Consider the following 22,361-nt stretch of genomic DNA (forward strand, 5'->3'; position numbering starts at 1 on the left):
ATTAAAGAAAACACTATAGCTCTTACCCTTTCAAAGATATGGTCAAGATTTGTTTTTTTAAAAGTAGGTAAAACTCCAAGGTCAAATTTCATGATCTCCAATGAAGGGTCTTTCTTAATATAATATAATTACATACTTAAAATATGGAAGTTCTAACCCTCACCGTTGAAAAGTTACTGCTAAAGTAATTTTTTTTTCATATGTACGGAATTCTTCAAGGTCAAGATTAAAAGGTCAAGAGTGTTGGTATTCAATAAAAGTCGTTTAATTACGAGAGTATAAGTGAAGTATAAATGTCCTGGTATCTACTGTTAAAAAGATGTGGCCAAAGTAAAAGTAAAAGTTTGGAATTTTTGTGTAAAAGTGCTATGACTTTCATATTTCACACGTGTATTTCCTGTGACAAGATCTTTCTTTGGGTACCAACGACCTTTTGACCTAGACCTTGGAGTTTGACACACTTTTACATAAAAATTCACAAAAGTTTTACTTTGGCCATATTTTTGGAACAGTAGATTTCAGGAAATTTATACTTCACATATACATTTCTTGTAAAAAGGGCTTTTCATTGGATACCAATTACCTTGACCTTTTGACCTTGATGATTTCCGTACTTGTAAAAAATACTTTTCCGTACCCTTAACCTTGGCCGTGACTTTTGAACGGTAAGGGATAGAGCTTTCATACTTTTTTACTTGTATACATCTTGATGGAAAGATGCGTGGTTCCATCCTCAGGTGGATCCTCCTTCATCGGCTGTTTCGGCGCTGTTTCTGCGATCAAGTCCCAGCCTGGAACCACTTGGCTCTACATCACCGCTGTACTAATTCAGTGTCTGTCTTACTGTTGTTTATTCACATCACTGCTGTTCTACTTTACTGTCTATCTCACTAATGTTTATTGTCTTTCCACTTATCCGCTCTTCTTCTCCACAACCACATGGACGCTGATTCCGCCTCCCTGCACAGACTCCCTATCAGTCTCCTTCTCTCTGCTCCCGTTATGCCAATGGCTCTCAGTGCTCTCCACATAGACTGTCCCACGAATCCCCTACAACCCACTTCCACTGCATAAAACCAGACCTTCCATCCGTTTTGCTGACAATCTTTCAGTAGGTCTTGGTACTTAAGATTTTTCCTTTCATATGCATCCTCCATCCTGTCTTCCCATGCATGCATGGCACTGTTAATTCCATAATAATTGTCTGTCTTGTAGCCATTGACCAAAGGACTACATTCGGCCTCTTGTTTGTGGCTATTATTTCCGGCGGGAATACTAATCTTTCCTTAAGGTCTACCCGCATCTGCCAATCTGTCGCTGTCCCCAACAGACCACTTCCTTCAACTCTAACTTTGTGTCCCTTTTCACCTTCTTTCACAAAGTTGACAAATCTCAGGCTCTCTGCCTTCTTCTTTGGCTTTTTAATACCTTTCTCCAAGGTGTCAGCTATACTGGCTAGGACTCTATCGTGTCTCCAAGTGTATCTCCCATCTTTCAAAGCTTCTGAGCAAGCTGATAATATGTGCTCCAAGTTTGCTGGTTTACCACAGAGCACACACTTTGGATCATCTGTCATTCCCCATGTTACCAAGTTAGTTGGGCTGGGAAGAACATCGTAAACTGATTTCAGCTTAAACTGAAGTCTGAATGGTTCCATCTTCCAAATATTATTCCATCCCAGCTTCACTTGACGTGCGTTTTCCCAGTTCACCCAGCTACCTTGTTTCTTCATTCCAACTGCTTTGACCATTCTCGAATCTTCCTCCATTGCACACACCTCTCTCTGCACCAAACTACGCCTCTCTTCTACCGAAGCTGTACCCCATCTTGCTGTTGGTGTGACATCAAGTCCCTGCTTTCCTATTGCCAGTCTTCCCACAATGTCACTGTGTCTCAAGCGGGATTCAGCTTCTTGTATAGTTTCTTTTTCTGACCACTTTCTCCCCGTCCTGATATCTACTTTTGCTGTCCGAACCTTCTCGTCTTTGCTATTCTGTAACATTAAGTGTTGACGCACCTTTGTCACCTTGAATTCCTCAGTTATTGACTTTAGAGGTAACTGTAGCTTAGTCCCAGAGCTGTATAATCCAATGCTGCTGAAACTTCGTGGTACCCCCAGCCATCTCCTCAGGTATCTGCTCGCTGTTGTTTCCATCCCTTCTACTGTGCTCATTGGTACCTCATACACCAATAGCGACCACAGCAAGCGAGGCAGTATCCCATGTTGGTATATCAAGGCTTTATATTTACCGGGCAGTCCGCTTTTATCCACAGTTTTCATCCATTCATCCAGCTGTCTGCATGTTTCTTTCACATTTTGTCTGTCTGTTAAAGTGTCATTAAAGAATTTCCCTAAGTTTACTGGCTTCTCTGAGACTATTGGTATTGCCTCTCCTTCTATCTTGAATCTTACTTCTTTTACTTTTCCATTCTTTATAACTAAGCTACGAGACTTGCTTGGTTTTACTTTCATTCTTGCCCAAGTGTTAGCTGATTCTAGTTCATGTATTGTCCTATGGCTTCAATACCTGTCTTGGTTGTAATTGTCATGTCATCCATGAATGCTCTCCCAGGTGGTTGGCGTACTCCTGACTTCATCATGGCCCACTGCTCTTCTTCTCCACTGACTTGACTATCATGTTCATTGCTGCTGAAAATAGGATTACGGATATGGTGCATCCTTTGACTATTCCAACTTCTAAGCGTTGCCATGCTGTAGTGTAATCCTGTACTGTGAATCTTAGTTGAAGATGGTCAAAATAGTCTTTTAAAACTACCCTTGTCTTCTCTGGTACATGGTATCTTTCAAGTGTCAACTCGACTAGTTAATGGGGAACTGTCCCATATACATTGGCTAGATCTAGCCAGATAACTTCCAACTCCCCTTTAGACTCCTTTGTTTCCCGGATTATCTGTGTAAGTACACTTGTGTGCTCAATACATCCTGATACTCCGGGTACTCCTCCTTTCTGCACAGCGATAGCAATATACTGATTCTCAAGCATGTACCTAGACATTCTCCTTGCTAAAATTGCAAGGTATATCTTCCCTTCTACGTTCAGGAGCGAGATAGTCCTAAATTGTTTCAGTGTCTCTGATTTCTCTTCTTTGGGAATAAAACAGCCTTCTGCTCTGTACCAGCTATCTGTAAATCGGCCTCTCCTCCAGACCACTCTTATCAGTTTCCAGAGGCGCTTTGTCAACCGTTGACAATTCTTATAAACTTTATATGGAACCCCATTTGGTCCTGGTGCTGATGCTGCTCTGGCTTTCTTGATAACATCTACTACTTCTTTTAGTCTTGGTGGTGATTCATCAAAGGGTTGATTTGGTTCTTCCTGGTGTATCAACTGCTCCCACTCCCCTAACTCTTCCTCCCTATGTGGATCACTGTGCATCTCCCTTAAATATTCCTCAACGTCTTCCTTCGAAGATTTCAATGAACCTTTCTTTCCTAGTAATCTTGATGTAAACTGAAATGGGTCTGCAGTGAATCTTGCTCTTGCTCTTTCTCGCTGTTTCCTTCTACGCCTGCTTCTCTCTGCTCTTCTTGCTATCTTGAGATGCTCCCTGATGTTATCTCGTAAATGTGATAGTGCCGTTTTCTCCTCATCTGTAGCTTTCCTATACTGCTTACGAAGCTGCCGCAGGTCTTTTCTCATCTTAGCTATTTCCCTCTCTCTCCTGTTCTTCCTTCCTTCTTTTTGTGACTTTTTCCTTTGTTCTGCAACAAACCTGTCTAGACCTACGCTGTATATAATTGATGTCATAGCTTCTATTTTCCTGTCAATACTGCCTGCAAGGGTTGTGTTCAGAATTGCATCCACATCTTGGTCAAACTGTTCCCAGTCACTTTTGTTGTTACTGTTTGGCCATTTTACTTTCCTCTTTCTTATATTGCTGTCAGTACCCCTGTTGTCTCCCATCTCTTCTTGCTGTTGATTGCTGCTCTGTGATTGGTTGTTGTCCTCGCTGTCATGACTTTCACTGTATGAAGTTTCATAATTACCTAACACATGGAGGCTGCGGTCGCTGTGGTTTTCGTCCTGAACCATTTCCTCCTCCGTCTCACCAGGTTGCCCTGTGCATTGTGTTCTCTGCTGATCTGGCTTACATCCCATACTCCCCATGTGGATTTTAAGCCCCTTTTGATTCTTGCATACTTTCCCACAGCTGCATACATTTCCACTGTTCGTAATCGTCGTCGTTTTTCGTTGCCTGGTTGTATCCTGATTTTCTGTCCCAACAGGTCGCTCATCCTCCCCCGCTCTCGCGCGACGTCGGGGGTATCTAAGTATGTATCAGTCCATAGCGTGATGAAATGGGTTCTTCCTCACGGAAGTTGTGCTTTGGCCTGCCAAGCCTCCACACCTCTCATCCCTGTCTCTCCTGGTTGTCTCCTGTCTCTCCAGGTTGTCACTGAACTTTTCTCAGTTGTCATCCAGACTTTCCTGGCTGTCACTGGTTTCCCAAATAATATTACTTGTATACATCTTCATATATGTCATCCTCGGGAAAAAACAATTCATTGGATACGTACCAAGAATTTTGACCATTTGACCTTGACCTTGGAGTTTAACCTACTTTTAAAAATTTTTAACTTTGGCTATAACTTCTGAACGGCTAGGGCTATGGCTTCCATACTTTACATATGTATTCTTTGTGGCAAGACATTTCATTGGATACCAATTACCTTGACCTTTTAACCTTGACGATTTTTTTACTACTGAAAGTTTTTTTGATCTTAGGCATAACTTTAGAACGGTAAGGAATAGTGATCTCATATACTTTACTTATGTAATCCTTGTGAGAAGACCCTTTGTTGGTTTTAAGAACTTTGACCCTTTGACCTTGGAGTTTGACCTACTTTTAAAAAGCAAACCTTGACCATTTCTTTTAAAGGGTTAGGGCTAGTGCTTTCATACTTTACATATTTTTATCCTTGTGACAGACCTTTCATTTGATAGCAAGACCTTTGACCTTGGAGTTTAACCTACTTTTTAAAAAAAATTATCCTTGACCATAACTAATAAACTATAAGGGATAGGGCTTCAATATTTTACATATCATATGTATTTTTTGTGGTAAGACCTTTTATTGAATACTACTTTCATATATCACAATTGTATTTCCAGTGAGAATACCCTACTTTTGGTACCAATATATTGAATTCGCATTTAAGAAAAGTTTAATCTTTGCTATGTTGCCATACGGGGGCATCAGTGTTTCACAAATAGATCTTGCTTTGTTATAATTTATTGTCACACGCATACAATGTTGAAGATATATCATAATACATGTACACTGACTGACTGAGAAAAGGTCAGAAGACATGTTCCTGAAGTAGTTGTCAGCGAAATTTTTTTCTGAAGAGTGTTCGATCAAAATATAATTCGTGTTTTTTTTTATTCTGTTCAATTTAAATAGATCTAAATGAAGCTAAATCAAATGTAAAAGTAAAAAAAAAACAGAAGTCCATTAACAGAAAATTATTTTACACAGAGGATGGTGATAATAAATAAATATTAAAATAAATGTATTACTTTTTTTATTTTTTCTACATTTAATTAGTATCTAACTACCAAAAGTACAACATATACTAATAGTACTGTACATGTATTTATAACATACGTTTAAATATATTAATGCAACGATCAAATGAAGGTTCCACTGTGACAGTACATGTAGATACAGAATGCCCCAATATCTCTATCTTATTGAAGAAGAAATCCTGAAAATGTTGACAGAGGAGCATCAGCTATTGTCCACAAAAACGCTCCAGTGGAATGTTGTTGTATCCACACTATGTCTCCTTTCTGAAGGTATACCACAACAACATTACTTCCAGTATCAATTTGACCATCACTTGCAGAAACTGCAATTCCATGAAGAGGGCTGCCATTTCTTACCATTTTAGCAATCATGCCGTTGGAATGCGTGGCTAGAGAACAAAATAAAACATAGACGCCATTTTGTGGTACGGTAAACACACCGGAAGTTGCATCATATCCTCCCCCAACATTACTTGTCACATGTGGAAATACGATTGTTTCTTGTGGGCTCCATTGTTTGCTTACGTCTCCAACTGTTCCGGCAGAAAAATAGATCTGCTTCTGGATACCTGAAACTATGTTAAAAATGTGTAAAATTACTTTTTTTGTCCCCCGCTTTCACCGTCCGTTTGTCTGACAGTGTCTGTAACAATTTCGTTTCCGCGAAATATCTCGAGGAGCCTTACTTTTTCAAGGAAATTTTATAAAACAAATTCCTGTGGCTCAATTTGAAGCCTATTTGAGAGGTCCTTTACATTAATTTTGAGGACAAAAGATCAAAGGACAAGGCCATGATTTCATAATTTCTGCCTGTTATAACGCTTTCGTTTTCGCAAGATATTGTAAATTTTGAATTTACCGGTGGGACTAGTTGACTTGTTGTCATGTTCTAAATCTTGTATTTACTTTCACCCGGTAAATTCAAAATTTAGAACATGACAATATTTTGAGAGGCCTAAATGATATGTTTGAACTTTTGCTAATATTTTATACATATGTACCACAACTCCCTATAACCTAAGCTTAAGGAAGATCGGTCCCTGTGTGTGTCTAAATATCCGTCCCCCCCCCCAATCAAACTTTGACCGAAAAATATTTAATTATGTAACTAAACAGAGGGATATATGCTGACTTCGAAGCACTGAATATTGTCATTAGCAATGACGTCATATGTTTGAAATGACGTCATGAAAATGACGAAAATTTAGAATTTCCATCATTTCTACGGAAAATGTATAAATTACGTCGACATTTTGAGTAAAAGTCACCGAGCGCAGGTCTGATCAGACTCAATATTTTGTTGTAATGTGTAGAATGATAATATCAATGAAATATGTAAATAGTGTTCCTGAGCAAACTTGCGCTCTATAAAGAACTCGGTTCACTTCCTATCGTATTTGGCCCTGAGAATTTCCAAAAAATTAAGTTTAAACTGAATCAAAACTATATAGTGGAAATAAATGTTGGATATATGCTTGCTTTAAATATATATTAAAAATTTAGAAATGTGTCCCTGTTTAACTATTTATTGGGGGTCAAAACATGCACGGAATGCGTATTTCCGGAAAAATCGTTAAAAATCAACTACTTAATAAACATGTTCTTTTAATTTAAACATGGTGCCCACAATATCACCATTACAATTTTGTGCATAAAGAATGCTTTTAAAACATTGTTTCAAATGAGAAAATTTCAAAGTGGTGATATGATGGGCACCTATTGAAAAATGCTTTTATGTAGTTGATTTTTAACGATTTTTCCGGAAATATGCATTCCTTGCATGTTTTGACCCCCAATAAATAGTTAAACAGGGACACATTCTCAAATTTTTAATATATATTTTAAGCAAGCATATATCCAAGATTTATTTCCACTATATAGTTTTGATTCAGTTTGAACTAAATTTTTTGGAAATTGTCAGGGCCAAATATGATAGGAAGTGAACCGAGTTCTTTTAAAGCTAAAATTGTTGAAATTTGCCCATTTTTCCTCTTTCTAAAAATGATATAAAATCTGACTGGTTTGTGACGTCATAAAAACAAAAATACTTAAAATATTTAAAAGGTTTCTCCGGGATTGGGATATGAGAAACATTCAAGGATCACACTTTTGCATGCGAATAGATATAAAATTATGTATAGGAGTAGGGTGGATTAACTCAGGTGATAATTTTGCGTAAAAATGTCTTTGCTTTAATTATCATGTGAGCAAACTGTTCGCCCGCTTTATAAAATAAAACGAGGAGCCCAGGCCATGGGCTACAACACTCGCCTGACTTAAATCACTTTTGACTTCTCTTAATCCGTCAAATTCGAACTTGGGGCTGTGCGCCAAGTATAAATTTAACGGTTTTTTCTGTCGTCTATTTGTTTTTATGGATCTTTTTTGCTTATATTTATTTATTGATTGATTTTCTTCTGCAAGAAACTTGAAAAAAAGACATTAATGTGCCGATTACAATATAAACAATTTAAAGAGTTATACATATTTTATCCTTTGCAAAAGGAAGTAACGATTTGGTATGTTTGTTTGAGGTCTGTTTCATGTAACTATCTATTATTGTTAAAATCCAAAAGCAGACACCCCCTCCCCCGAATTTTGCGTCAACAAACATAACTTTTTCAATTTGGCATGTTTAATGAATGCATTCAACCTACCTGAAGATACCAAACCAGAAATTGTCATTGCCATGGCTCCAGTCTTAGTCTTCACGCTAGATATTTCACTCATGATGTTTGCATTCTGTTGTTTCATATCCAGCTCCAGATTAAATGTTATCGCTTCTTTTACTTGTTGTATGCTGGAAAGAGAAGACTCACTACTGTTTTCTGCAGAACTATAATTACATTCACAGCTCTGATTTTTGAGATCTTTAACTTCCGCTTCCAGTTGGAGGCGGAAGTGACGTTCTGCCGTAAATCGGCCATTTGAGAGAGAGTAGATGAGAGTTGATTCAATGTTGAGGAAAGTTGATGTAGAGTTGAAGTGTGTTCTAGTTTAAGGGTGTTGATTTCGTCTTGTAAGGAACGAAGAAGAGCCGAGTCGCCTCCATGATAAGATTTAGTAGGGGTCGTAGAAGTCATTTGAGCAGTTACAAAGCCACTCTCTACCATCGGCTCATACATTCACTGAGAGAGAAACGAACGACAACTCTGCATGGGAGATTGTTACAAAGCAATCAACACATAAGAATAAAAGCACCAGTAAAAAACTAACAGAACGATGCATTTTAGTAAATAAGGATTCATTATTATGTCAAATGTATGCACGAGAACAAAACTGTTCAAATAAAAATCAAGATTGTCGGAGAAACACTTTACAGATCTAGTTGTGTGTGGAGGTGGCCATGTGTGGGGGGAGGGGGGTTAGAAAAAGATGGACCGTGCAGACTAAATCTAGAATTTTTTGCTGTAGATAAATTTTTAGCAAATTTGCAGTTCATATCACTCGCAAAAATATTTTCCTTAAAACAATACAAGAATAAGAAAATCTAAAAAATTAGTGGTCATTCGCAAGATTTTGAAACGTAAAAATTAATAAACAGCATTTTGACCCAAATTAGCAAAATAAAATCGACGCAAAAATTTCCAGATTTACGGTAGACGTCGCGGTAACAAAAAACGGGGGAGGGGAGAGATAAAGATAAGCCGCATTTTTCAATATACTTATATGATTATATCTTTCCAAAATAAGTGGGGGGCTTAGCGCCCTCCTCTTACCCTTAGCCCAGTTTCGATGCCTATATATGCTATACCCAAAACAGGTACATGTATGTATAATATGTATTTACAAAATGGTATGACGTTCAATACTTTCAATACAAATGAAATCTAAGAAAAAATGTAAGTACAGTAAAACGTATGAGAGAGAAAGAACTTTCATAGTTTTGAAAAATCAAATTGCCCCTTTTTCTTAAGATAAATTCAATGCTTTAAGTCGTTAACTTTTAGCCCCCACCCCACCCCCTTTACAGTACATCTACCCAATACAGACTTAAATTTTTAACCAGAAAGAAAATAATGATATTAAAAAATTATTTCTCTGTTTTTTTTCTAAAAGACCAATTTCCCTTTAATAATTATAACTTTTCTCAAAACTTATATCTCATGTCCTGAAGTGACCTCAACCATGAACCAGAATTATCCAACCATGATCAATTATATATCATACCGATTTTTGTGAGAGCATTGATCAAGCTTTACTTTTTTTTCAAAGTGCATTAATATGGTCGATATTTTTTTCAAAGTGCGTTAGCTTGGTCCCAAATCTGACGCACTTTGAAAAAAAATTTCAAAGTGCGTAATTTTTCAAATGCGTTGTAACAATGCATACATGTAGGTACATATTATGTACTTGTTGAAAGGACTCCCCACTCACCCACCTCACCCCTGATATTCAACCCCAGGGCTTTCATTTATTGGACTTTTTTCCACAATTTTAAAAATATTTATTACACTTTATTCATCATGTGCACAATAGGAAAAAATAGTAAATCCCCCAAAATAATCGCTCCTTAAAAAATACCCCACTAATTATAACTATAAGAGAAAATTTTCTTATAATATATTTTTGTGGAACGATAATTTGGGGTTTTTAAATCTTTTTCTATTTAAAACTACACTGTTTATATAATGAATAATTCAATACAATCAGTATGATTTATGAAAAAAAAAAATTCCAATAAGCCCCGATGTTGCTTATCGGGGGTGGGTGGAAGGGGGGTCCTAGCCATGGGTCCTAGCTATAGCTGTCCACAAGTACCTGTGATCACATTTAACTTGAGCATTTTCCATTCGCCCATGTTCTTGTCAAAGGAAAAAAATGTGGAACAATAGAAAAATTTATATATACTACAACATGTACAAAGAAAATTAAAAATGTATTATGTGTGTGTATGTTAAAAAAATGTAAAATGCCAATGACATCAGAGAGAGAGAGAGAGAGAGAGAGAGAGAGGAGAGAGAGAGAGAGCGTGATCATGATACGCGTCTTTTGATTGGATTGTAGTAAATAAGGTGAACCAATCAAATTGTTCGATAACATTTACGGAAGTCAACTGGATTTGTTTACATGGTCGTTTGGTCGAAGGCAGTTTGGATTTCATTTGACTTTCGATAAAGGTAAACGTACAATTTAGTATTTTTTATTTCAGTAAATCACGAAGTGCTTTGTGGCTTTTTGTTACACAACTTGGAATTGTGTCCAATAAGCTGTCAAATACCTTCGAGGGTACTGTGGCAGAAGACAGAGTGCTCAGTGCGCGCGTACGAAATAGAATTTAAACTAAAGCAGGGAGAGAAATTTGACTGTGGAGTAAATGTTGATATACAGCACAAAAATTTAGTCATTTTTGATTACTATAAGGCAAGTTTGTAAAAATGTGCTTATTTACCAGGTCCAGTACAATCAGTACATTTAGCTACGTAGGTAGAATTACCTACGCAGCTTTATTTACCTACCTCAGGTAGCTTGATTTAGCTATTTCAATGTAACTTTTCCTTTTATGGAAAAGAGACAAAAAATCGCAATTAAATGACTATTGATATTTATACTAGGGAGACTTTAAAAAACATTCCAAAGCAGAGATAGTTTAAACATTGTTGTGTTTGGTCAATTTAGAGCAAAACATGTAATTCCATTGTTTGGTTATCTGTCCATGCGGTGAGGCATGACTGAGTATGATTACTTCACATTGTGCTGAATAATTACCGACCTATTATTATGTTAACCAGAACTGGACTTCTTTGTCATTTCATTCAAGGAGTAACTGTTCTAACTGTCATACATAGCCCCAAAACTTTCAGAACTTTGATTGCAATTGCGCAGAAAAAGAAATTTCTTCAAGAGGGAATTTTTCATGAATTGTTTTCAGATGAGTTCAAAGTTGAAAATGATCACTGCATCAAAATAATAGTTTTGCACATCCTGAAAAAAAATGCTTTTTTATAGAAATAAATTCATTTGGTAGCTAAATCAAGCTACCTGAGGTAGGTAAATAAAGCTACATAGGTAATTCTACCTACGTAGCTAAATGTACTGATTGTACTGGACCTGTTTACTTTGAAATCCCTTTCCCGAATTTCCTCTGTTTAGATTTTGGTATGAGATGTACATAGGCTAATGTACAGGAGTCGGCAGTTTTATCAATAAACCAATGTAAACATAGGCTATGAGCTTTATAAGAGAAGCAAGCTCACTTTGCTCGCGAAGCTCATAGGCTATGTTTACATTGATTTAATTTTATTGATAAAACTGCCAACTTCTGTGGCTAATGAATATTCATCAAACTTTTAATGTGTAGACAAATGAATTACGGTGTACAGATTCACTTATTCTCTTAAGAGAAGTGGACGGGCTTCGCCTTCATCCACATTTTCAAGGTGAAAGCTAATCCACTTCTCTAAAGAGAATACAGATTTACTGTCTCAAAATTTACATGTTTGCTTCAGTCTCTCACTCACTGAAACAGACTCTAGCATGTACTGTTTTCTTGATATCACATGAAACTTACTTTATACATACATGTACAATATCTTAATTTGAATACAATGTTATAAATAAAATCTTTAAATTTGCAGACAGTACACCTTTTGACCTAGTGACATATTTTTCCTCTTTGTTAAAATCCATCTCGTTAAGGAAGTGCTGCAAGTCATGTTTCTAGAGAATTGTAGATTTTGTACATAAGCAATAGGGTGTCGAATGCATATGTCACAGGTTGTAAAAAATGAAGTCCCAAGTCCCAACCAGGGCTCAGGTTTAAGGGTCTCAGTGTTCTCTTTAAAGAAGCGCATCGTGCAACTTAACCAAGAGCAATTTAACTGAGAGCAACTGACAACATTAAGTCAATAAGTGGCCATTATTGTGAAATCTCATATTTTCTTATGGTCAGTTTTTCAGGGTTTAAGGAGAGACTTTAGTTTGTGGGGATTTGAGATTATAATAAATGTTTACATGTATTTGAACTTTAAAATAGTATTTTATAAAGGAAATCAATTGAAGGCTTTCTTCATACCAAAATATTATGAAAAGTAAAAAGTGAAATGAGTAATTTCACTATACTTCCAAAGATCTTAATCAATTTTCATGATTTTGCTTTACATAATCAGTGCATAACACTAGACTATATGTGCAGATTTCATTTGATTGAATGAGGGGGGGGGGGAGGAAAATAAGGTTCTTTAGATAAAGTTTCTTCCCTTTCACAAACAGTTTTAGAAGCAAGTGTTACAAGCACAGGCACTTGGGGTATAGACCCCCCTTTCCATTTTTCTGTTCTTTTCAAATCTTGGGTCGAGTCACCTTTTTTTATGTATCAGTCAAAAACGATATTTTTAAAAACAGCTTATAGAGACAAAAGAGTTACATTATTGATAATATATAGTCCATATTAGAATACAAATCTTGACCCAAGATTTAAAAAGAAAAGAAAAATGGAAGGGGGGATCCATACCCCAAGTGCCGTGGTTAAAAGTTGTGACTTGAAATTAATGTGTATATCCCTGGCCATGGAGTCTTCCTAATTTGCCTAAATAATAGTCTAGATGAAATGTAAATCAAGGTGTGTGGAAGATATTGATACAAAGGAGAAAAGATAAACTTCTAGCTTATATTTATTTTCACCAAGAAAAATAAATTGTTGTAATATCATCAGGTAGTATATAGGAGGTTATAACAAACTTTTGGTCAATTCATTAATAAAATCAAATCAGTGTTGATTTAGTTTACATACCTATTTATATATTACCCCAGGTGCCATGCGGGTCCTTTAATCAGTGATAATGATACGCTAGTTAGAAACAAAATAAGAACATTTGGTAGTGGATTAGGGGTATTTTCTCAGTTTATCAAACACACAATAAATGACGTCTACGTGTGAAATCTTGTGAACTACAGTGGTAACGTCATCAAGGCATTGTGACTTTTTGTTGGTCAGATAAGTTGCCGATTTTTATTTTGTAAGTAAACAGAACAGGTGCCGCCAACAAGATAATGTGATTACGGAATAGTGTTTATTTTTATCCTAATTCAGTTTAAGAATCTCTAAACAGCCATTTATAGCCAAACATTGATTTGAACATTGTAAAAATTATGTGTTGCAGCAAGAGTTTGAATTCAGATTAATTGTGTTTTTGTTTGAGTGTTTGAGGATTTATTTTCAAGAAAGAAAACCGGATTTTTCCATCAAGATGATCATGGGTAAATGATAAACTTTTATTTGTGTGTTTTTATGCAATTTTTGATGTCTTTTCTTTTAAATTTTCTTATTTATAATTAGCAATGAAAGGTTAAAAGTGCACAGCTATAGTAACACCTTAAGCATGGTGTAGCAGTGTTCTTTTCTTTTAGTCATTGTCAGTATGACCTTGTACTGTCTGTTTTGTTAAAGAAACCCATCATCACGGCAGTAGTAATATGATGCTTACACATTAGTGTCACCTTACATGTCTTCCTATTATTTTTTAAAACATGACGAATCTGGTAAAGTTCTGAATAAATAATTTAATATGCTAAAATGTATGATATTTACATGTGCAAATGCACAACAACTTCAAGAAGCATGGGCATAATCACTTAAAATGAATTTGAATACCTTGTTGGGTTCAACAATCGGAATGGAACCTGAACAATTTCTGAAATCATCATGGGTAAACAATGCAATTGAAACATATTTAGTTATTTAAACATAGACAGGCTTCCTAGGCCAGAAAGAAATGCATGGGAACAAATCACGCAATGGTGTATATCTTAGGAATTAATGAAGAATTTTTCAAACTTTAATTCAAAAGGTCTGAAAACTTTAAAGTGGACAGTGTTTACACAGGTCAGTCTGTGCCAGTTGAGTAGAAAGAACATGGACTTAAAATAGCGTTCACTGATTGAATTTTGGACTGTTTATTGATCTCAACATTTTTAGAAATCATACAGTTCTAAAGGAAATAATTATATTGTCTTGTAAAAGACTGTATCATTTATTAATGTAGTATTGTGGATTTATGGTAATTCTATAAGTCACCTAGCTACATGTAGACTATAAGCTTAATTATCATGTACACATTTTCAATTCTTTCTCAATCTGGTCAGAAGTAAACATTTTAATAGCTAGAACAAAATGTATGTTACACATTTGAAACTTGTAGAGCATGTGTTGGACTAGCTGATATAATTTGAATTGACTGTTTGATATGGACATTTTTAAGAGGGAAAAATCATTGATGTGTCAGACCTGATTCTGATAACCCAGGTACCAATGTTGGCTATACATTTTTTGTTGCTATTCATTGAATACACATCAAAGAATGACATTAGCATGATTATTAGGGCTATAGATATTTTACTGAAGTAACAGTCTGCTGAGGGTTGCAGTGCATGATCATTCAAATTCTGAAAATGCAGTTTAGAATTCCCAATTTCACAAAATTTGTATGCCTCTCTAAAAAATCAGTTAAAAAAATAATTTTACAAATCTATTTGAATATTCATATAATCATTTTAGATGGCAAGAACATAAAGATTACCATGACGACTGTTAGGGAGGCGGGACTGTCCCGCCCGGAGGCGGGGCTTGATCCTAGATTGACAGCCAATGGGGCCCCTAAAGAGGAGGAGGAGTGTCACGTGTCCCAAAAGCTGGCTGTTTTACAGGAGGAAAGTCTGAAGCCAATCAAAGAGGACCTGGCTGAATGGATTGCCAGGACTCTTGGTTAGTACAGGTCTTATATGGAAATAACTGCATCCATGCATCTGGGTTTCAATGATGCACTGTAGCTTTTCTTACATAATGCATGCTGATTTTGTATGCATGTAGATTTGCATAGTAACTTTTAAACTTTGTTGAAAATATTATATGAGTCCTAAACTGTAAAATATTTCTTTTTATAAATTGATTACATTAATCTCATAATTTTTCTAATCTCTGCATTTTGCATATAAGGTTCCTAAAATTGAAACATTTACATGTAAACATAAACATGATGAAGCAAGGCAATTTTGCATCCAATAAATAACCCCCCTCTTCCTCACTGATTCTTATTATAAACTTTCACAATAAAATCAATGGAAAGAAATTTGAAAATTCACACATTCAACATGTTCAATGGTAATTGATTTTTCTTATTTAGGTATTGACATCTCAACAGACAATTTTCTGGACGTTCTTGACAATGGGGTACATTTGTGTAATCTGGCCAAACTAATCCAGGGTAAAGCTGAGGAGTGTGTCAGGGACGGGAGCTACACAGAGGTACATGTAGGGTCTTATGCTAATTAACACAGGCTAATTAGTTCTTTGATTATGATTTTTGGGGATAAACTGTTTCTATTTGCTAATAAAATTATAATAATTTGCTTATTGGGGTGTATACTACATGTAGGATATTTACATATAATACTGGTATACCGAAAGGGAAAAGGTCTAATAGCTAAACAAAATTCTCCAATTTCAGAATCCAGAAATTTTTTTTAATCTAAAACCTGAATGTAAAGTAAACCAAGTCTTTAAGTTTTATTGTATTTATGCCTGAGTTCATGGGATTGAAGGAATTGAGCTTCATTTTCTCTTTGGAACAGTGATTTTATTGTTGGAATTAATGGAATAAGTTGAGAGAACAGTAAGTTTGTCTTGTCATTTTCACATTAGATGGTGTAATGTTTTTAGAATTAATTACTGACATTGGGGCAAATATTTCATGGGGCTGACATATGCAACACTCAACATTGCTTGTAAAGCTTTCACATAAGAATCACTTAATGTAGATGGTATATGTTTGTATGTTGAGTAGATGCAGTTTCTTGTGAAAGATTAACATTTAAATTTTGTACTTGGTAATGCTTTAGGTGATGGGTATGGTATAAACCTGTAAAACAATATTCATAAAATGGTAGATCACTAGATGACTTCAATTAAATTTGTTTTATCATGCATAAATATAGAAATTGTCACTATGAGAATCCAAAAGCTGGAAGAATTTGAATAATTATAAAGTATAACGTATGAATTGCACTGTACATGCATAGACAATTTCTATATGTGTACAGAAAAAAGTTGTTTTCTTACTTTATAAACAGCTATTACTTGCATGTCATTTTAACATTTTAGACATTAGGTCTATATGTTAATAAATAAAAACAAAAAAATATACATGTCAATTGTATAAACTCTTCTTTTCTTTGAAACAGCCCCTACCAAAAGTGTCATTGAAGTACCGTAAGAATGCCACGCCTGGAAGCTGGTTTGCCCGAGACAATACGGCTAACTTCCTGAACTGGTGTAAGGCGTACGGAATGGCCGACGATCAGATGTTTGAAACAGAGTACTTAGGTAATAGAGTGAACTGTACAGTAGAAATGATGTTAAAAAGGGAAATTTAGTTTTCATTGAATTTAAGTCCAATGACAAGGAAAGCATTGCGGCATTATGAGAATTGTGAATAAAGAAACAATTCCGAAAAGGGCTCATTTGCAATTGTCTTTTCTAAACCTGTAAATAAGTAGGTATAATGAATAAATAGTACATTTGCATAAACATGTAGGTTTATCAATAAAATTATTTTGAAACAAAATAAGAATATTTAAATTCCTGGTTTTGTGATGAATAATTGATAAATTAAATTTCCACAAATCAAATGTGTATAAATATTTAAATTCCTGGTTTTGTGAAAAAAAAATTGATCAATTAAATCTCTACAAATCAAATAATGTTTATACATGTATATACATCTTATTAAAAAACCTTTTTGTACCTTAGTTTCCCACACGGGAGAGAAGTCTGTGTTGATGACCATACTTGAGCTGGCCAGAATCGGCTACAAGTTTGGTCTGGATCCTCCCAATCTGATCCGGATGGAGAAGGAAATCGAAAAGGAAGAGGAAATCCCGGAGGTCAAACCGGAGAAACCCACGGGTCTCGATGCTGAGGTAATCCCCATAGCAACCTCCGAAAATGTATTTGACCTTGACGCAGAGGTGAGGGGTGGTCTGGCTTGTATGTGTAGCGCCAGTGGATTAGTGCCAGGGTTCTAGGTTTTAATGTCTTGCTTTCATAGTAGGAATGAGGCCATGTTTCTTTAAAATAGTGCAGTGTTAGTGTGCTTGCAAATATATTGTTTGGTAAAGGTCATCTTGCATGTACCAAGTGTAATAGGGTTCTAGGTGCAATGACTTATGTTTGTCTTTCATGAAATTGTATTGTATGGTATTGATGGTTCAGTTCTCTTTAGGAAGAATAGGAATTTTGTATATTGTGTCTCTCTGGAGAATTTTGCACAGGTATCAGTGAAGAAAACTTGAAGGCATATTTTAAAAACAGCTTGTAGAGACAAAAGACTTTGCATTTTTGATAACATATATGTGCATATTGACATAGAAAATAGGAAAAAGGTGATCACAAACAACCCAGACTGGTTTTAAAAAGAAAAAAATTTATCATAAACAGTACAGTGGTTGTTTGTTAGACTATCAATTAATCCTGCCTTTGAATGAAATTAAGAGTTATCTTTCTTTACGTACATTCACTTCCCCATCAATATATTGTTGTATGTATTCTGAAGTGTTTTCTGAAGTATGATGGTACTGTAGTCATAGAAGTTTGATAGCAGTGGGCACCAGAAAAGTGTGTCTGGTCCACTTTCACTAAATAATATACGTAACCCCCACCCCCAATAAGTCTTTCATCAGGAAAATGGATATGATGTCAATTTTGAGCATGAAATGTTGACAGGAACTGTATGCATCTTGTAGAAGATGTCAATAATGGAGAATTCAGATCATTTATTTAACCTTCAAATTAATGATATTATAATTTAATTGATATTTTAGGATCCGGTAAGTTGTCTGGAATAATCATGATAATTATATAAAAATGTCAAATGCTTATATATCATGAAAACATTTTTAACAAAGAAGTTTGAATATTCAGGAGAACACACAAAGTTGTATGGTAAAGAAAGATGCATGGAGTAGATTTTCATAATTAGTGTGACTGTGTTACTTGCATTGAAACTGGTCACAGCAAATGTTTAACAAAATCTAAATGCCAATGCATGTGTTTAAGGAGTATTTAATCTAATAGTGCTTTCAGGGCTATATAGCTATGATTTACCACTGCATCACTATTTTGGAATAATTTATAATTCTCACCAATTGAAGGATTTTTTGAAAGTAAATAAACTGATACATCTGGAAATAATCAGACAGAAAATTGGAATATAATAATATGCTTTTACTAATCATCAGCTTTTAAGAAAATTAATTAAGGTTTGTGATTATTTTCTAAATGCTGAAAACAACAATGTATATTAAGTAGGAAGATTTAATTGAATAAGCTTGAATAAATGTATTGATATTTTATCATTCAAGGAAAAAAATTGTGAATACATCTGAAATAAGTAGTCTGTTCTATTTTAAAGGAAATTCATTTTTTTTTAAATTTAAAATTTGTCAGATTTCAGATATAGTGATTTAATTTGAGTAATTAGTTTTGTACAATTTTAAACAGGTCAGAAGAATTGCCTTTCTTTGTAAATGTCATGATCATGTGAAGAAGCTAGGGGAAGGAAAATACCTCATCTTTGGAAAAGTTGTTCAAATAAGGGTAAGTACCAACAAAAGTGGTCTAAATAGTGTTAACTACATTACTTTGCATAAAAGTGGTCAAAATTTGAGTGCATTGATTTTTTTTGGGCACTCTTACTTAAAGCATTAAATAAATATAAATTAATCTTGTATATTTTTCCTGACTGATTTTTTTAAAAACTCTAAAATATGAGCTGCTGTAATAAATAGATTTAAAAATTCGCAGACAATTATATTAAAACAAAATACATGTTAACCATTTTATAATTTAATTTGTTACAGTTCCTAAAGAATCGTCACCTGATGGTACGAGTGGGTGGGGGCTGGGATACACTGGAGCATTATTTGATCCACCACCGCCCCGTACAGGTGTTTGAACACAAGAGACTGATCGTGGGAGAACCCCCCGACATCGGAAACAAATACCTGTACTTCAAATCAAAGTATAAATCCCATGCTCAGGTGGCCAGTGAACAGAATGGGCATGCCCATTGAGGAGGTGACTCGTGGGCAAAATGGGCTCACTGAAATCAACAAGTGGATATGTACACTTTATTTTACGGGAATGCCTTTTACGAGAAGATTGAGTCGCTGTTGGATATTATGAAAGCTGTGCTCACGTTGAGTTTGTTCACATTATTTATATTTTAATTAATATGTTGATTGGATTAAGGTTGTTATGTTTTTGTATTTGGACATTGATGATATTGCAAAAGGTTGTGAAGAATTTTACTGGAAGGAATTTTTAATAATAATCATTTTATTATGCTGTTAATCTTGCACAATGTATATCTTGTATACTTATTTTTGTTTACATTTTTTTTACAGTATTTTCTGTTTATTTATTTTTTTGTTTCACACATTGCCAGCAAATCTTTTGTTGTGTTATACATAAAACATCATTTTTGTTTATCAGAAAAAGAACATATTGTTTTTGTGTTCTCAAAGTATGGGTGTGATCAAATTCAGTGTTTTTTAAACACCAAAGGTGCTCATGTGATATTCCTTAGCTTATTTTTTAAGTTAAGTACATACATGTACATAAATTTGAAATGCTGCTTTTTCATGTAGAGTTATTATTGTAACAGAGTAAAGTATGAATGATTTGTTTGATATTTTAGAATTCAACTAATGTCCAACTTTTAGAATTCAACTAATGTGCAACTAACTTGAAAGTCACTCAAGCATTAAACCAAATCTATAATTCAACTGATTTTTGCATAGCACGGAATACTGCTGATTCATTTCTTCTTCAATCTGTATGTAAGAGACTATTTTTTTTCCTTTTCATAGCATTTTTCACCATTTCTTTTCTGTTCCTAGATATAAATGATTTCATTTTCAAGCATAAAGATAAAATTTTTTATTTTATTCAGGACAGAAAAGCATGTAAACTTTTAATTAGGTTTAACTTTTACCAAAAACTTTGAGTGTGATTGAGAAATCTTGTAAGAATTCTCTTTTCATATATATTATGCATATTTGGGGTGATATTGGGATGAATAGGGTTTAAACAGAAGTATATGTTATAAAATATATGATTGCCGAAATGTGTTATAATATGTGAACTTTAATAATTTGCATTTAAGGTAAAAATTAAAAAATAGATTTAATGGCATTGTTTCGGTAGATGATCTCAAAAATGACAAAAAATACACAAAACCACTAAAACAGGTTTTGGCTTAATTAATGTTTTTTTTTTCTGAAACATTGTAACACAAAAAGATATAAATAGTTTTAAGCAAAACATCTCAAAAAAAGTACACAATTTTTTTTAACACAATTGATCAAGTTATTCAAAGGGAAATAACATGATTGCAGTTTTATGCATTGTTAAAATTCAATTCCCTTGCCTTTTAATCAAAAGAATTTTGTTCTTGCATGGATTTGGCACTTTTATTTTTTTTATTTTCTGGTGTTGAAAACTGACATGTGATTATTTTTTTTTCACACAGTGGTTTCATCCTGTTAAGAAATGTTTTTTTTTTTTATTTTAATGTATACACAAAGTATTGTTATTATATAACCACATTCCATGTACATATACCAAGTTAAATTTTACTCATGAGGTATATTTTATTTGCTATGCAGACCGTCCATTTATTCCAATCATCTGTTTTGTTGAGTGTTTAATTAAATACCTTTTATTTTATATATTTATCTTGGGAAATTTTATTTTCATAATTCTATCAAGAGTTCATTAAAGAAAACAAATTGATGATTGTCATCATTTTTTATTTGTGAGACACAGATATAGATTAGTTTAACCATAAAAAGTCTTTGTTGTGTGCAGGCAAAGATGTAGAAAATTTCTGGGCATGAAGTATTTTCTCAATTTATTTTCAATTATGTTTAACTTATTTGTGACACTAGAAACTTTCCTGTTTATTTTGCAGAGCGTAGATTGAAAATTCCAACCACCCCTTTCAGTAAAAATAGTTCAAACATGCATATTGCGAATTCAGTGTAGAATGTCCCCACTATATAAATCTATTGAATTCCTTATACGAATATAACAAATTATGGATATAGCGAAGGACTATAAAGGTCCCAGTAACTTTGTTATAACCAATTTTTACTTTAGTCTCCTTGGATCAGTGCTGAATGTGAATATTTATTGCATGTATATTTCCCTTTCACCATTACAGTATTTAAGAATTTTTTCTTCCACATTTAATCTTGAATTCATGTATTGAATAATACACAATTATGAATATACAGATGTGAGAGTTCTCATATTCAGTTGAATTTATGAACTTGGGTCACTTGTCTTTGTCAGTTTGTACCAATTTCTAGTTCTTATAATGGAGTTTAAGCTGAAAGTGCAGCTACTCTTCCTCCAAGAGTGCCTTTGCTCAATCTTATAATGGCCTGAAAGAACATTAATTTTAGAGTTTTTTGAATAAATATTTTTTGACCTGAATGTCAATAAAATTAATATGAATATTTTTGAGCAAGGAATATTCTTTTCTCTTATATATCTTAATATCCCTTAAAAAAATATATTCAAGGGCTATTTTCTCATAAATTAAAAAAAAATTCTTTTAAGTGTCTTGAACTCAAATAATGAACCATAACTTGTGTATATGACTGTATATATGTACCTGTTTGAGATCCTCCCATTTTAAGTTGAAATCATCCATCTCATGTTCAAACTCTATCATCTGACTCAGATAATTTCTGTGAATTCTGATTCTCTCAACATCGTCCCCATTTCGTTTGTGGCCATTGTTTGGC

The 22,361-nt window shown here is 34.4% G+C and overlaps 4 protein-coding genes across 4 annotated transcripts; 1 reads left to right on the forward strand and 3 right to left on the reverse strand.

Moving 5' to 3' along the window:
- Positions 1–890: 890 nt before the first annotated feature.
- Positions 891–2,473, reverse strand: LOC134246874 (uncharacterized). Its single transcript, XM_062729219.1, has 2 exons — positions 1,298–2,473; positions 891–1,208 (listed from the first exon to the last, which is right to left on the reverse strand). Exons 1-2 carry the CDS (start codon positions 2,471–2,473, stop codon positions 891–893), a joined length of 1,494 nt encoding a protein of 497 aa, XP_062585203.1.
- A 23-nt stretch (positions 2,474–2,496) lies between these two features.
- On the reverse strand, positions 2,497–4,441 carry LOC134246875 (uncharacterized). The gene is made up of 3 exons (XM_062729220.1): positions 4,338–4,441; positions 2,850–4,290; positions 2,497–2,739 (listed from the first exon to the last, which is right to left on the reverse strand). Exons 1-3 carry the CDS (start codon positions 4,439–4,441, stop codon positions 2,497–2,499), a joined length of 1,788 nt encoding a protein of 595 aa, XP_062585204.1.
- Positions 4,442–5,586: 1,145 nt separating this feature from the next.
- Positions 5,587–8,462, reverse strand: LOC134246870 (complement C1q tumor necrosis factor-related protein 3-like). The gene is made up of 2 exons (XM_062729216.1): positions 8,210–8,462; positions 5,587–6,127 (listed from the first exon to the last, which is right to left on the reverse strand). Exons 1-2 carry the CDS (start codon positions 8,304–8,306, stop codon positions 5,715–5,717), a joined length of 510 nt encoding a protein of 169 aa, XP_062585200.1. The 5' UTR covers positions 8,307–8,462; the 3' UTR covers positions 5,587–5,714.
- Positions 8,463–9,375: 913 nt separating this feature from the next.
- LOC134246876 (growth arrest-specific protein 2-like) lies at positions 9,376–20,488 on the forward strand. The gene is made up of 8 exons (XM_062729221.1): positions 9,376–9,394; positions 10,568–10,672; positions 15,049–15,255; positions 15,674–15,795; positions 16,731–16,867; positions 17,294–17,468; positions 19,048–19,143; positions 19,407–20,488. Exons 1-8 carry the CDS (start codon positions 9,376–9,378, stop codon positions 19,617–19,619), a joined length of 1,074 nt encoding a protein of 357 aa, XP_062585205.1. The 3' UTR covers positions 19,620–20,488.
- Positions 20,489–22,361: the final 1,873 nt, after the last annotated feature.

This window comes from Saccostrea cucullata, unplaced genomic scaffold (genome assembly GCF_032062105.1).
Source record: "Saccostrea cucullata isolate Sc308-1 unplaced genomic scaffold, CSIRO_AGI_Scuc_v1 ctg1881, whole genome shotgun sequence".
NCBI classification, from domain to species: Eukaryota; Metazoa; Mollusca; class Bivalvia; order Ostreida; family Ostreidae; genus Saccostrea; species Saccostrea cuccullata.

What these genes read in the sequence shown, in the direction of transcription:
- LOC134246875 (XM_062729220.1), bottom strand. Translation starts at nt 4,441, where the DNA reads ATGACAACTGAGAAAAGTTCAGTGACAACCTGGAGAGACAGGAGACAA. An exon ending in CAGGCCAAAGCACAACTTCC is followed by an intron (nt 4,291 to 4,337) that starts GTGAGGAAGAAC and finishes ATACATACTTAG; the next exon opens with ATACCCCCGACGTCGCGCGA. An exon ending in TCTGGCTAGATCTAGCCAAT is followed by an intron (nt 2,740 to 2,849) that starts GTATATGGGACA and finishes TCTTCAACTAAG; the next exon opens with ATTCACAGTACAGGATTACA.
- LOC134246870 (XM_062729216.1), bottom strand. Translation starts at nt 8,306, where the DNA reads ATGAAACAACAGAATGCAAACATCATGAGTGAAATATCTAGCGTGAAG. An exon ending in TTCTGGTTTGGTATCTTCAG is followed by an intron (nt 6,128 to 8,209) that starts GTAGGTTGAATG and finishes TTTTTAACATAG; the next exon opens with TTTCAGGTATCCAGAAGCAG.
- LOC134246876 (XM_062729221.1), top strand. An exon ending in GGGACGGGAGCTACACAGAG is followed by an intron (nt 15,796 to 16,730) that starts GTACATGTAGGG and finishes TCTTTGAAACAG; the next exon opens with CCCCTACCAAAAGTGTCATT. An exon ending in CAGATGTTTGAAACAGAGTA is followed by an intron (nt 16,868 to 17,293) that starts CTTAGGTAATAG and finishes ACCTTTTTGTAC; the next exon opens with CTTAGTTTCCCACACGGGAG.
- LOC134246874 (XM_062729219.1), bottom strand. Translation starts at nt 2,473, where the DNA reads ATGAAAGTAAAACCAAGCAAGTCTCGTAGCTTAGTTATAAAGAATGGA. An exon ending in CGACAGATTGGCAGATGCGG is followed by an intron (nt 1,209 to 1,297) that starts GTAGACCTTAAG and finishes AATGGCTACAAG; the next exon opens with ACAGACAATTATTATGGAAT.